At 43.2% G+C, this 15,426-nt stretch overlaps 1 protein-coding gene across 1 annotated transcript in view; it reads right to left on the bottom strand.

Annotated features, from left to right (window-relative positions):
- The window catches only part of LOC133554571 (uncharacterized), a 42,928-nt gene extending 38,804 nt beyond the window's left edge, over window positions 1-4,124 (bottom strand). The window contains exons 1-10 of the mRNA XM_061903494.1: window positions 3,861-4,124; window positions 3,415-3,653; window positions 3,182-3,330; window positions 2,021-2,149; window positions 1,755-1,928; window positions 1,510-1,683; window positions 704-877; window positions 471-626; window positions 214-394; window positions 9-148 (exon numbers count right to left, since the gene is read on the bottom strand). Coding sequence (XP_061759478.1) covers window positions 9-148; window positions 214-394; window positions 471-626; window positions 704-877; window positions 1,510-1,683; window positions 1,755-1,928; window positions 2,021-2,149; window positions 3,182-3,330; window positions 3,415-3,653; window positions 3,861-3,998 — 1,654 coding nt within the window. The 5' untranslated portion in view covers window positions 3,999-4,124. The remainder of the gene's footprint in view (window positions 1-8; window positions 149-213; window positions 395-470; window positions 627-703; window positions 878-1,509; window positions 1,684-1,754; window positions 1,929-2,020; window positions 2,150-3,181; window positions 3,331-3,414; window positions 3,654-3,860) is intronic.
- Window positions 4,125-15,426: the final 11,302 nt, after the last annotated feature.

Below are 15,426 nucleotides of genomic sequence, written 5' to 3'. Positions count from 1 at the left end.
TTTCTTACCAGAGAAGAAGTATAATTTCTTGGTGACAACGTCTTCAAAGGCAGCATCGATGACTGCAGGCAGAGCTGACCACTCCTCAGCAATTCTGAATGCACCTTTGACGTCCCCATTATCTCTGATGGATTTCTTCCAGTAATATCTATTGACAGAAAATAATATTTAATTTTCTCGCATCCTAAATCTGTTGACATTTTTATTTCTTACCCGTCACTAAAGAAATGTAGATTGTTTCTGATAACAGTGATGGTGTCAAATTTGGTAATTTTGCAGGCATTTTTGGTTGGATCAACAGGTTTTGGGGTGGTGGTAGTGGGTTCAGATGGGGTCGTGGCCGTGGTTGGGGTGTGAGGCATAGGAGGTGTAGGGTCTGGGCGTTCTCTGCGTCCTGAACAAAATATACAGCTTCAGAGAAAATACAAAAATGGGCATGATAAATATGAGGGATTTTTTTGCTGTCATACCATATAGATACTGAATGCCTTGAATATCGTCTCTATGCAGGGAGAAGTTTTCCACATAGCTGTACATGGGATACATAAGTGCATCCCGAATACTGGAGTGATCCAGACCGAGGGCATGTCCAAACTCATGGGCGGCCACTAGAAAGAGGCTATATCCTGCATCACATCGGGGATAATTCATTAACAAAGCAGGTAAAATAACTGAAGGTTCTGTTTTGTGTTTAATTTCTCACCGGCATCGCGACAGAAGCCCCATTTCGTGTCCTCGTCGTAGCTGCCGGTTGTAGCGCACCACAGTTTTCCGTCACTGCGCCCCTCGCTGGTGCACGTGTCGTACTGCTGACCCAGGAATGTGAAGGGAAAGTGACACGGCTCTCCCTCGGAATTTCCACCAGATACAGCAGTGTCTAACCGGTAAGAAAATAAGGATTATCATCTCTTTGTATATCTGGTCTTGTCGTCCCCTCCCGGGTCGAGAGAAGATGATCAAAAGAGACGTCGGAAACGCTTTCCTGAACCAAAAGTTGCTTTATTACAAGCGAGCGTCATTTAAACAGGACTGCACTACCCGGAGGAATCTTAGTCAAAAAATTGAGGATTCCTAACTGGAGAAGCCAAACCATCAGTTTATGTATTCCTTCTTTGTCTGTGAGGGTGTACGCTAAGTCTAAACAGCCCCACCTGACCATAAAAGGAGATTTTTGTTTGTAAGTGTCTGGAAAACAACTCCTTTAAGTCATATCTTGAAGGTTGGTGTTTGAACTTGACAGGTAGTCTCCTCTCAAGGATTTGGCTGTCATTTATGCGTTCCAAAGTCCCAATTAGGGCCTCCTTCCTATGTGAAGTTATCAAATTCACCTGCGAATATCAAACTAAGGGGCCTTATCTTATCACATGCTTAAACTGAAATACCACCGTGTACTCAAACTTGAAGGTTTGCATTTCTCCATAATGAATATGTGCATTCACCATATGTAGAGCATAATATGAGTTAATTAATTTCACTTCATATGCATGCATTGTATTCCCTGTCACGCACCTCTACTAGGACAGAATCCATATTTCTTGTCCTTGTCAAAGTTGTCTGTCGTGGAACACCAGCGGTAGCCGTCATTGCGGCCCTCTGTGGTACAGCCGTTGTACTCTGTCCCCAGGAACTTAAATGGGAAGACGCAAGGGGCTGCGTCGGCATTTCCTCCAAAAGTGTATAGCACTGTTGGATATAGACGGATAAGTTGTATGGTTGACTGTTTGTTTGCCCGCGATTTCCTCAAGAATACTTACGTTCACTTGGGCAGAAGCCAAATTTTCTGTCTCTGTTGAAGTCAGCTGTGGTGGAGCACCATGGGAGGTTATCTGAACGGCCATCAGAGGTGCACGTTGTGTACGATTTGCCCTCAAAAGTGAAGGGAAAGTGGCAAACAGCACCCTCCGCATTACCGAATCGAGTCTTCACAACTGTCGGCCACAAGAGGAGTTAAAACAATGCCTTGCTGCAAATGGTTGAAATGAGCAGCAGAGGGAGACAAACAACTGAATGAATGCACTACCTGGTCCTTTTCCCAGTGTCCAGTTTTCATCATCATCAAAGTGGGCGTCCCCTTGCACACCCTCACCAGGGGGATACGCATGGGCCAGGAGGCCATCTTTTCCATCAAAGGGGTAGGGGTCTCCGTGATCTAAAAAAAGGCCATGATGATGAGGCAGAGTTAATAACAGTGAAGCCACGCAGGGGGGCCATAACCTGCATGCATGTTTTGGAGCAGTGCTTCACAAACATTTTGCATAAAGTACCACCTCAGAAAACACTTGCTTCTCCAAGTACCGCAATAACGACCAACATAAAAAACAGTGGCGTAGTAGGCCTGAAATATTCATTAAAAACAGGACGGATGTTTTCCTTAAGAAGTATGTTTCATATTTTTGTCCAATGTAACATCACACATGGTTTGAACAGTAATACTGTGTTTTCATATAGGAAAATAAAACAGTTCTTGAATCAGGTAATTCTTTGGCGTACCAATAGTTTTGGAGTAATATGAATGAAAAATAATTATTCAATAATAATATTTTTTTACGAAATAACACAATAATATAATAAAATAACTATTTTGGGGGTTTTTGAATACTGCATTGAGTTTGAATTTTAATTACCTGGGAATTTAACCATGTCTGCTGGAATAAAACACTTGGCACTTAAACTTTTGCACTACCACGGATTGCAAGTACCTTAGCTACAATTTGAGTTTTCATTCCCTTAGCCCAAGTCTTAGTCAACAACATAACTACCTTTGAGTGGCGCACTAGACTCCTCTTGTTTGGATTTTTTAATTTGTTGTACTTGTTCATAATTCATATTGCCGTGTGGAGGCCAGCTCGCTCTTATCTTGCATCTGACTCCTGATGGGTCAGCAATTGCGTGCTGTCAATCATTGTCACGTTGGCAAGACGGCAGTCCCCAGAAAGCCAATCAATGAGTTTGTGGGCAATCTAAAGGGACAAGTTTTCCGCCAGGCGCTGGTGTTTGACCTGTCTCCATTTAATAGCGTAACTTTCCTTTTTGGACGTTAAAAAATGCAAGGGTCAAAAACTGATTGTTGAAAAAGTGCAAGGGACATTTCCCCTCCTCGCTCCCCATCCAAATTACGTCCATGTCATTATGCCATCAGTGTGATCAAACGTGAAGTAAATGACTTTCTGCAAACACATACCTCCTTTTCCAAATGATACCATGATGTCGGCTGTCCCTTCAAAGAGGCGGGTAAACGTCAAAGGAGTCACATCACTCCACACCTTGAACGCTCTGGCAAAAGCATCGTCAGTCAGAGCGATGTCCAAGTCTGGAGAGTAGTTGACAATCCTGTGGAGGAGAAGAGCAACGTACCCTCGGTAAATCTTTTTTTGCCAACAAATAACATTTCTGCACACACGCATCTTCACTCACCTGTATGTGACATCATTATGATCCCATTTAAGGTCTCCGTCAAATGTTTTGTAGTTGGCCACGTCAGGCAGGCCACAGCGAGGCCGCTTCATGACCTCCAAAGTTGCAGAATCCAGCTGACCAGTTTCCTTCAAACCCATCTGCTTCTGCATCTTCTTCAGAGCATTGGAGGTGGACACCAGTGATTGGAAGCCGCTGCGTCGGAAGGTGTTCATGTATCCAAACTTATTCAGGTAAATCTGCACAGAAAAATAGAAGATAATCAATCAGTTGTGCTTTCCAATCATCTCTTAAAATTATTTTGTTTGAAAAGAGAATAATATCACATCGCCACTCCGATCTGGGACTCAAGCTATCTCCTTTAGACATCAGGCAATTATTTCCCTAGGCGGCTTGACTGCACAGTGCTTTCAGAATTTAATAAATGTACCATCTGCTATACTCACTTCAGCCAACTGCATATCAGTCATGTTTTTGATGATGTCTCCTGGAAACGTGACATGGACTGACTTCAGAGGAAGGCTCCATCCACCCTGCATGCTAACCCCCCAAAGGAGACACACAAGTAAAGCGCAAGATCTCATTACTGAACCTGTCCGTCGGGCAACAGGGACAAAATAAAAGAACTCCTCCGTGAAAAAAATTTCAAACTTGAAATCTGTCTCTTGTTGTCTACTTGGAAGATGTGCCCTTGCTGAGACTTGCAGACCTTTTTATGCAATTTGAAGTCTTAGTCACTTAACCTCATCCCCGCCCTCTACCAACCTCAACCCTCCCCCTCTGATCTCAACACATGGTATCAGTTCAGTGGACTCTGGGAATTTCCAAAATATCCACAACTTGACCCAACAACAAATGTGTGGTCTAAATAAAATATGTGAGCACAAACTGTGGATGCAGAAAATAATAGTACCAGTCAAAAGTTTAAACACAAACAACAGCAGGAGGAGGTGTCTCCATTCAAACTTTTGCATGGAAGTGCAAGTGGTCCCTTCGATGTCATCCATCCATCCATTTTCTACCGCTTATTCCCTTTTGGGGTCGCGGGGGGCGCTGGCGCCTATCTCAGCTACAATCGGGCGGAAGGCGGGGTACACCCTGGACAAGTCGCCGTCTCATCGCAGGGCCCTTCGATGTCATATTTTTATGTATTCAAAGAGAATTGTTCACATTGTAGACACTATGTAAACTTTTAATCTGGTTTATTGGCTTTTTAGTCAGAACTAATATATAAATATGTATATATATATATATATATATATATACATATATATATATATATATATATATATATATATATATATATATATATATATATATATTAAAATATGTTGTGCCCCCCCACTCTCCACAGTGAATATAAATATTGTATATTGGGTCTATAATATTGTTATAACTATACCTCTGCTTAACATTGTAAGCTTAGTAACATTGTAGGAAATAACATATAGGTATTTCCTTGTGAAGCCAAGTGCTACGTAGGCTTCATTATATTCTGGTACAGGAAAAAAAAAGCATGTTCCCCAATGTCATACGTTCCCCTCCCTGGCATCGTGCGGTGCCCCATTATTTGAGAAGGACTGGACTAATGCAAGGTGCAAATTGCCACTTCAAATAACAATATTGCTGCTCATAAAAGTATTTTCATCCCACTGTTGAGGACATACGCGTCATGGGACTCAGCCGGATCACAAGTCAGTCTTTATTTTATTTACTTCACTTTTTTCATAAATAGATGTGAATTTCTTCCACATCTAAAGTTGGATCTAAAAAAAAAATCCAGAATTAGGTCAAACCAAAATCAAGGGACTGAACTTATATGAAAAAAACCCTCTTGTTATTTTATTTTCATGAGATAGGTTTGAATATTCCTTTTGTTGTTTAATATGCGTCTTGAAATTTAATATTTACTCCTCGTCCTTTGTAATTTGAAGAAATATTATTCGGAAATACAAACTTCATCATCACTGATGCAACGTCGTCTCTGGCTTCATCTCCAGATGACACAAGGCATTACAATAAACTTGCCTCATATCTGGTAATGAGTATCATGAACATATCATTACACAACAAACAATAATTTTAGTGTACCTAAATATTGACTCATTCAAACAATTAATTAATTCAAATTAATCACACTTTTGAATTAAGACTAATAATAATTACAAAGGTCGTGACTCATCCAGGTTGTACTCGCCTTCCACACAAATGCAGCTGGGATAGGCTCTAGCCAGCTCCGCGACTCCAAGAGGGAGAAGCGGTAGAATAATGGATTGATGGATGATTACACGGGTTATTACTGGCTTTGCATGATTGAAATGAACTCAAAAAGACTACAATTTTTGGACAAAAATGCAATTTTACCATCAGAAAGTCTGATTGATTTAAACTTTTATTTGTAGATTGCACAGTACAGGAATTTCATCGTGTTTAACTTCAACACATTTACTTGCTCAAAACCTGGTAACAGTTTCATGTAAAGTCCTGTTGGACTTTATTTTGGAGTGACATTTGTACGGTCAAAATACATTGGCGATTAATATGGGTATGAACATGATTCATACAATAATTTTTGTGATTAATTGTATGAGTTAACTTGACTTTGATAGACCTAATGTTAACACTTGTGTTTATGCTCATGCGTGTGTGTTAGTTTGTTGATATGAGAGTATCAGAATCCCATGTTTGACTCACTCGGTGTTCCCAGTTTTACTGCCAAAGCTGCAGACGGAGAGCTTTTTTAATTGAGTGCACTGCTGACGTCTTTTATTTCTGTGCAAACATGTTTAGTTTAGTTCTTTCACTGCATTTCTATGTGAGGTCAACAACAAGTTCAGGAAGCTCTTTCTTGGTTAATGATCTTCTGCGTCTTGCTGTCTTACAAAGCAAGTGAAATAGAACATTTCATTGTGAAAGATCCACTTGATTTGAAAACCTGACAGCACATCCTGGTTCTTTGCAATTGACCTTATATGGTAAAGCAAATTCACCTGCACTGTCTTAAGACAGGGGAGGCTTGATGATTTGGAGATGTGGTTGGATGAGGGAGATATCCTTCCTCATAGTTCAATTTCCTGATGTGGTTGATGTATCATTCATTTTGACACATTGTGTGGGACGTCATTCATTTGCTCACTTTTTTTTGATATGTCTGAGAAATGTTGTCATCTTGACTTGCTCAGTACTTCTCCATTGTGATACACTTTGCTCAACTGTCAGTTCATTTTAAGTAAATTTGTTTACGCATGTACTAATGTCGTATGTGAGAAATGTATACAATCTCCATGCACACACAAGCATACACTTTAGTTGCATTTGCATTATGATTTGACTAGCAATGGTTGAATGTGCTTACTCTTATTCCAAAATTCAGTTACACTTTGAGTTAGGGAGAATCTTTATTTTTCAAATAGGTGCACTTGAGCTGGAAGTGACACAAGAAAGTGCAGTGCAAAAAGGAGCTGACAAAATGTAAAAGGAAAATATTAGATTTTTATGGGACTAATACAAAAACTAAGTGAAATTATCTGTCCATGCAGCCAGTTAATTTTAATGATGAGACATTCTAAATTAAGATGTTTATATCTAGAAATCATTAGAACTTTTAAGATAGAGATAAGTATTGTATTATGAAAAGAAGCATTATTTAACTTGCAATTCTTAAAGCATCCTCGGGATGTTGCAGAATTTTCAAACAATGTTTTCTATGTAGGGAAAACCAAAGTATCTTATTTGAATAGTTATTTTCTCAATTTCAACATTGGATGGATGAATGGATTTATCAATCAATCAATCAATATTTACTTATATAGCCCTAAATCACTAGTGTCTCAAAGGGCTGCACAAACCACAACACAAACCACTACGACATCCTTGGTAGGCCCACATAAGGGCAAGGAAAACTCACACCCAGTGGGACATCGGTGACAATGATGACCCAATGATGACTATGAGAATCTTGGAGAGGACGAAAGCAATGGATGTCGAGCGGGTCTAACATGATACTGTGAAAGTTCAATCCATAATGTATCCAACACAGCCGCGAGAGTCCAGTCCAAAGCGGATCCAACACAGCAGCGAGAGTCCCGTTCACAGCGGAGCCAGCAGGAAACCATCCCAAGCGGAGGCGGATCAGCAGCGCAGGGATGTCCCAAGCCGATACACAGGCAAGCGGTCCATCCTGGGTCCCGACTCTGGACGAGCGGTCCATCCTGGGTCCCGACTCTGGACAGCCAGTACGTCATCCATGGCCACCGGATCGGACCGGACCCCCTCCACAAGGGAAAGTGGGACATAGGAGAAAAAGAAAAGAAACGGCAGATCAACTGATCTAAAAAGGGAGTGTATTTATAAACTAGAATAGGCAAAATATGATTATTCACGCACCAAACAGCAGTTCAGAGTACCCACCCATTTTGGGTACACTCGAGGGAGTACTGGACAGTGCTCCCACGGGTGATTCCCTTGTCCTACTGGGGGACTTCAACGCTCATGTTGGCAACGACAGTGAAACCTGGAGAGGCGTGATTGGGAAGAATGGCCGCCCGGATCTAAACCCGAGTGGTGTTTTGTTTTTGGACTTTTGTGCTCGTCACCGTTTGTCCATTACAGGCACCATGTTCAAACATAAGGGTGTCCATATGTGCACTTGGCACCAGGATACCCTAGGCCGCAGTTCCATGATCGACTTTCTAGTTGTTTCATCGGATTTGCGGCCTCATGTTCTGGACACTCGGATGAAGAGAGGGGCGGAGCTTTCTACCGATCACCACCTGGTGGGGAGTTGGCTGCGATGGTTGGGGAGGATGCCGGACAGACCTAGCAGGCCCAAACGCATTGTGAGGGTCTGCTGGGAACGTCTGGCAGTTTCCTGTCAGAGAAAGTTTCAATTCCCACCTCCGGAAGAGCTTCGAACATGTCACATTGAGTCCGAGTGGACCATGTTCCGCACCTCTATTGTCGAGGCGGCTGATCGGAGCTGTGGCCACAAGGTAGTTGGTGCCTGTCGGGGCGGCAATCCTAAAACCCCTTGGTGGACACCAGCGGTGAGGGATGCCGTCAAGCTGAAGAAGGAGTCCTATCGGGTCCTTTTGGCTCATAGGACTCCGGAGGCAGTGGACAGGTACCGACAGGCCAAGCGGTGTGCGGCTTCAGCGGTCGCTGAGGCAAAAACTCGGACATGGGAGGAGTTCGGAGAAGCCATGGAAAACGACTTCCGGACGGCTTCGAAGCGATTCTGGACCACCGTCCGCCGCCTCAGGAAGGGGAAGCAGTGCACTATCAACACCGTGTATGGTGCGGATGGTGTTCTGCTGACCTCAACTGCGGATGTTGTGGATAGGTGGAAGGAATACTTCGAAGACCTCCTCAATCCCACCAACACGTCTTCCTATGAGGAAGCAGTGCCTGGGGGATCTGTGGTGGACTGTCCTATTTCTGGGGCTGAGGTCGCTGAGGTAGTTAAAAAGCTCCTTGGTGGCAAGGCCCCGGGCGGGGGTGGACGAGATCCGCCCCGGGGGTGGACGAGATCCGCCCGGCGTTCCTCAAGGCTCTGGATGCTGTGGGGCTGTCTTGGTTGACAAGACTCTGCAGCATCGCGTGGACATCGGGGGCGGTACCTCTGGATTGGCAGACCGGGGTGGTGGTTCCTCTCTTTATGAAGGGGGACCGGAGGGTGTGTTCCAACTATCGTGGGATCACATTCCTCAGCCTTCCCGGTAAGGTTTATTCAGGTGTACTGGAGAGGAGGCTATGCCGGATAGTCGAACCTCAGATTCAGGGAGAACAGTGTGGTTTTCATCCTGGTCGTGGAACTGTGGACCAGCTCTATACTCTCGGCAGGGTTCTTGAGGGTGCATGGGAGTTTGCCCAACCAGTCTATATGTGCTTTGTGGACTTGGAGAAGGCATTCGACCGTGTCCCTCGGGAAGTCCTGTGGGGAGTGCTCAGAGAGTATGGGGTATCGGACTGTCTTATTGTGGCGGTCCGCTCCCTGTACGATCAGTGCCAGAGCTTGGCCCGCATTGCCGGCAGTAAGTCGAACACATTTCCAGTGAGGGTTGGACTCCGCCAAGGCTGTCATTTGTCACAGATTCTGTTCATAACTTTTATGGACAGAATTTCTAGGCGCAGTTAAGGCGTTGAGGGGTTCCGGTTTGGTGACCGCAGGATTAGGTATCTGCTTTTTGCAGATGATGTGGTCCTGATGGCTTCATCTGACCGGGATCTTCAGCTCTCACTGGATCGGTTTGCAGCCGAGTGTGAAGTGACCGGAATGAGAATCAGCACCTCCAAGTCCGAGTCCATGGTTCTCGCCCGGAAAAGGGTGGAATGCAATCTCCAGGTTGGGGAGGAGACCCTGCCCCAAGTGGAGGAGTTTAAGTACCTCGCAGTCTTGTTCTCGAGTGAGGGAAGAGTGGATCGTGAGATCGACAGGCGGATCGGTGCGGCGTTTTCAGTAATGCGGACGTTGTACCGATCCGTTGTGGTGAAGAAGGAGCTGAGCCGGAAGGCAAAGCTCTCAATTTACCGGTCGATCTACGTTCCCATCCTCACCTATGGTCATGAGCTTTGGGTCATGACTGAAAGGATAAGATCACGGGTACAAGCGGCCGAAATGAGTTTCCTCCGCCGTGTGGCGGGGCTCTCCCTTAGAGGAACTCAAAGTAAAGCCGCTGCTCCTTCACATCGAGAGGAGCCAGATGAGGTGGTTCGGGCATCTGGTCAGGATGCCACCCGAACGCCTCCCTAGGGAGGTGTTTAGGGCACGTCCAACCGGTAGGAGGCCACGGGGAAGACCCAGGACACGTTGGGAAGACTATGTCTCCCGGCTGGCCTCGGAAGGCCTCCGGATCCCCCGGGAAGAGCTAGACGAAGTGGCTGGGGAAAGGGAAGTCTGGGTTTCCCTGCTTAGGCTGTTTCCCCCGCGACCCGACCTCGGATAAGCGGAAGAAGATGGATGGATGGATGCCAAATCAAGATTATGATGTAAAGTCAATGACTAAACATAAGTGAAAATAGCTCACTTATGAAATGGGAGATTTCTCGAAAAAAAAACATTTTGAATCTTGGCAAGTGGCAAACAATTCAGTTTGGTAAGTTCTATAAAAATATTTTTGCACCAATGGTAAACATCTAGCATGATCTATAGAACCTGGGAGGTAAAACTATGGAACAGTGAGTGTACCCTTGAGAAAATAATATAGCCTTTGCTATATTATGAATTTAGCTTTAGCAGGTTGAAAAAAGGTATTCTTTAGATTTCTTAAGTTGTAATGACTCCCTTACAATCACATATCACAAAACCGCTGCCCTAAAACATTCTAAATTTCTATGAAACATTGCTTTCATTGAGAAAAGTTATGAAAATTATAGACATTTTGTCAGAAAGGTAAAACAATAAGAACATACAATATTTATTTTTGATTGACTATTACTTCATACAACAGTCTTTTGACACACTCTTGTTTAGTTTCCAGATAAATACATCCTTTACCCAAATTAAAATGCACTTTACCGCGCATATTTGTACATCATGAATTTTATGACTTACATACTCAGATTTTACACATGTTGGTCACACAAGCATCCCGTGTAATTTATATTTAATTCAACACAGTTGTTATACTATTTAAGGCTATTTCTGTTTATATGTGGCTCCACGCAGGATCTCCAGGCCTGCTTTAAAAACATCTGCCCCAGATTGTACGTGGCGTCAAAGACTTAATGAAGACGGCTCCACAAATGTAAAAAAAAAAATACCACAATTCATCTGGCTTTGAAATCTTTTTTCTCCCCAAAACATGTCTGGGGTAAAAAAAAAAGACAGAAAAAGACACACTACACTATTGCGCGACATTCTTCCTAAAACACACTCAAGACGAGGCCAACTGCGTCATCACTGAGCTGGAGAATATCATAGCAGAGGAGTGACTTCCTCAAAATGTATGTGGGTAGAATGCATATGATTAAGCAACCATAAAACTGTAAAGACACGTACGTCATAGAAAAAGTTGTTTTTCTCAATTTTGATTTGCCTGATGTACTACATGGATGCAGAAGTTTTAGTACTGCATTCTCCCCACATACATTCTCCTAATTCGCCCTCACTTTGTTCATGCAGTAAATGAGTGACTTGCATGATTTAATGTTACAACCACACTATAAAAGTAAAGTGTTAGTTTGTTGTAAGCACTTCTTAAGAACAAAATCACTTCCTGTCCGCCATAGCTGTTGTGGGTCATTGGCTTGCATCCTCAGCAGTGCTGTTTTTCTTAAATTTTAATAATGACTGCGGTAGGACACAGTGACCATGCACTTACACACACACACGCCAGTGTTTGATGTGGAGCCAATATTAGCCCAGTTTGTATGTCACATCCTGGGTTCTGGGAACTTACTTTGCAGTATATTTGCAGCAACTTTTTTCACATTGGTGTTTATAGTGTGCTCATTCTTGAGTTTTGAAGTATTCCTCATCATTAAAAGTTAAAGTTCCAATGATTGTCACACACACACACTAGGTGTGGTGAAATATGACCTCTGCATTTGACCCATCCCCATGTTCACCCCCTTGGAAGTGAGGGAAGCAGTGAGCAGCAGCGTGCGCCACGCTCGGGAATCATTTGGTGATTTGACCCCCAATTCCAACATCTGATGCTTAGTGCCAAGCAGGGAGGCAATGGGTCCTATTCTTGTTGTCTTTGGTAGGACTCAACCGGGGTTTGAACTCACAACTTCCCAGTCTCAGGGCGGACACTCTAACCACAAGGCCACTGAGCTAATGGGAGTGGCTACAGTGTCCGCCCTAAGATCGGTAGGTTGTGAGTTCAAATCCCGGCCGAGTCATACCAAAGACTATAAAAATGGGACCCATTACCTCCCTGCTTGGCACTCAGCATCAAGAGTTGGAATTGGGTGTTAAATCACCAAAAATGATTCCCGGGCGCGGCCACCGCTGTTGCCCACTGCTCCCCTCACCTACCAGGGGATGATCAAGGGTGATGGGTCAAATGCAGGGAATAATTTTGCCACAACTAGTGTGTGTGTGACAATCATTGGTACTTTAGTTCATTTCGAAAATGTTTAACAAATAATACAGTGAAGTACACTACATGTTTATGACTCTTGCACAATTTAACATGTCTGAAAAGCTTACGAGAAGAAGAGCCTATTTGAGCCCATTTCCATGTCTCAGCAATTACTTTCCGTGTTTAAAATGTAATTTTAATGGCGGCACATTGCGGCTGTTTGCGTGACTCCAGGATGCAGAGACAGACGGTGGGGGAAGTGCAGACAAGAAGGTCATTAGGTAATTAGGTACAAGGCAGTATACGATAATGTAGGTTGTGTAGGAACTCAGGCAATACAAACGTAACACTGTGGCATACAGAAGATACTGGAACTAAACATCATATGTGTGCAGGCATAACAGTACCGTATTTCCTTGAATTACCGCCGGGGCGCTAATTAATTTAAAACTTCTTCTTACTTCGGCGTTTACCGAAGGCATGCGGTAAAGGCAAGCATGCGCTAATTATTTTAAAACCTTTTCTTACTCCAGCGCTTACCAAAGGCATGCGGTAAATTTAGGCCTGTGCTTACAAATTTGAGTGTGATGTAAGGATACCACCATGAAAAGCATATTTAATAAAAACAACTTTATTATGGTCTTACCTTTACTTATAAATGAAGTCCATCCTCAGCTACTTCTGATCAAAAGCATCGATAACTTGTTTATAGAAGTCTTCCTTATCTTTCTTCAGTTTTAAAAGTCTCTCTGTCTCGATGGAGATCTTCCTTTATTACCTCCTGCTTCGATTGAAAGTCCAGTTTATCCATCCATCCATTTTCTACCGCTTATTCCTTTTGGGGTGGCGGGGGGCGCTGGTGCCTATCTCAGCTTAGAAAACTGTTTTATTTTGGATATGTAATCCTCCATGTTAAAAGTGCAAGCGAGAGGAAAAAATAAAAGATCGCTGCTCACTCCTACTGCTTGCTGTCACTTTTCTGCAGCCGAGTAGTCGCAAGAAGGATCACTAGCGCCCTCTACCACCAGGAGGAGGTAGTCATTAAATGACTCATATTTGACACACGCACTACGGTATATTATTAAAACATAGCTGCTTACTGTTCTTTTTAGCATATTCAATAGCTTGGACCTTAAATCCTACTGATTAGCTCTTAATCGTCTTCCCTTTATGTGATTTCAAATGATTGAAATTAGCCTCCTCCATTTTGAAAATGATGACAGGTGAAGTGTCACTCGTTGTCACGCCCATGGGATCATGTTTTGTTTTTGTCATGTTTGGTTTTATTTTTTGGAAACTCAGTTCCTGTTCTTGCACTTCCTTGTTTTCTTCGTTACCATGCCAACTCATTAATTTTCACCTTGCCCTCATGTCAAGTCTCTGTCCTCAGTTCTCACACCTGTTTGTAATCATCATAGCTATCATTTAAACCGGAAGTTGCCAGGAAGTCAGTCTGGCGACTTTACATATTCCTTAATTGCCTTCATGCCATGCTATGCTGTTTATTATTCTGTCCATGCCACGTAAGTTTTTGGTTTGTTTTATGCCACAGTTAGTATTTTTTGTTCTTTCGTTCATAGTCATGCCTTCGTGCTAGTGTTTTTTGTTTTCAGTAGTCAAGTTTGTTCTCCGCCATTGTGCGCGCCATTTGTTTGCCTTTTTGTAGTTTATTAGAGTATTAAATAAAAATGTACTTTCATTCACATCTCGCTCGTGCCAATTTTCCTTTGCATCGGAGAAACAATCGAAGTCATAGTCCAAGTCCTGACACTCGTGACGTGACGAGTTTGACCCGGCGGAAATTCTAGGCATATGTTAAAATTTGGCGAAACGAGTTTGACCCGGCGGAAATTCTAGACATGCGCTAATAAAAATAATATTTTGCAAAACGAGTTTGACCCGGTGTTAATCCTGAGCCGGTGGTAATGCTAAGCATGCGCTAATTATTTTGCGAAACGAGTTTGACCCGGCAGTAATTCTAGGCAGGCGCATAATATATAACCAGCGGCAATTCAAGGAAATATGGTAATTAGCCTTAGTCTAATCTCCAAGCCAGGACAGGTGTGCAGAATCAGCGCTCCAAAAGAAAGTGGGAAACAAGGGAGGAAGGAGCACTGACAAGGAAACGATCACAAAACACAGGTAAGTAATAACCCAGGCCAAACAATCATGAGGGATCATGACCGCCTGTACCGCTTGGGTATTAGGGATTCCAGATGGTACAAGGCTGTACAAGAAGTTAAAAGGCAGCTTGCTTGGTAGAGTCAGGTGGCTGCGAGTGGAGCCGGTCTCCCATGGTCTTGGTACCCCATGTGCCAGATTATGAATTTTGTAAAGTGTAATCTTACACAAAAGTGTAATAGTGTTAATAGAATTTGTAGAAAGAAAAATTGATGAAACAAACAAGATTAATCACAATTTTGATTAACCAAAGTCAATTACATGAATTGGGCAGCACGGTAGTACAGGGGTTAGTGCATGTGCCTCACAATACAAAGGTCCTGAGTAGTCCTGGGTTCAATCCCGGGCTCTGGATTTTTCTGTGTGGAGTTTGCAAATTTTCCCCGTGACTGAGTGGTTTCCCTCCGGGTACCCCGGCTTCCTCCCACCTCCAAAAACATGCACCTGGGGATAGGTTGATTGGTAACACTAAATTGGCCCTAGTGTGTGAATGTGACTGTGAATGTTGTCTGTCTATCTGTGTTGGCCCTGTGATGAGGTGGCGACTTGTCCAGTGTGTACCCCGCCTTCCGCCCGATTGTAGCTGAGAGCTCCAGCGCCCCCCGTGACCCCAAAGGGAATTAGCGGTAGAAATGGATGGATGGAATTACATGAATTACTTAAATTAACTAAAAACAAAACAAAACAATATTTTGAAACACATGTCATTATAGATACCCATTTTTGTTTTAGTTAGTCTGCATTTATACCTGATGAATGAGATGTTTTTCTGTGAATAAAGACATGCATTAACGTGTTAATT

The sequence above is a fragment of the Nerophis ophidion genome, linkage group LG06 (assembly GCF_033978795.1).
Source record: "Nerophis ophidion isolate RoL-2023_Sa linkage group LG06, RoL_Noph_v1.0, whole genome shotgun sequence".
Lineage (NCBI taxonomy): Eukaryota > Metazoa > Chordata > Actinopteri > Syngnathiformes > Syngnathidae > Nerophis > Nerophis ophidion.
Note: the sequence above shows the minus strand (reverse complement) of the source record. Positions and strands in the feature narration are given on the sequence as shown.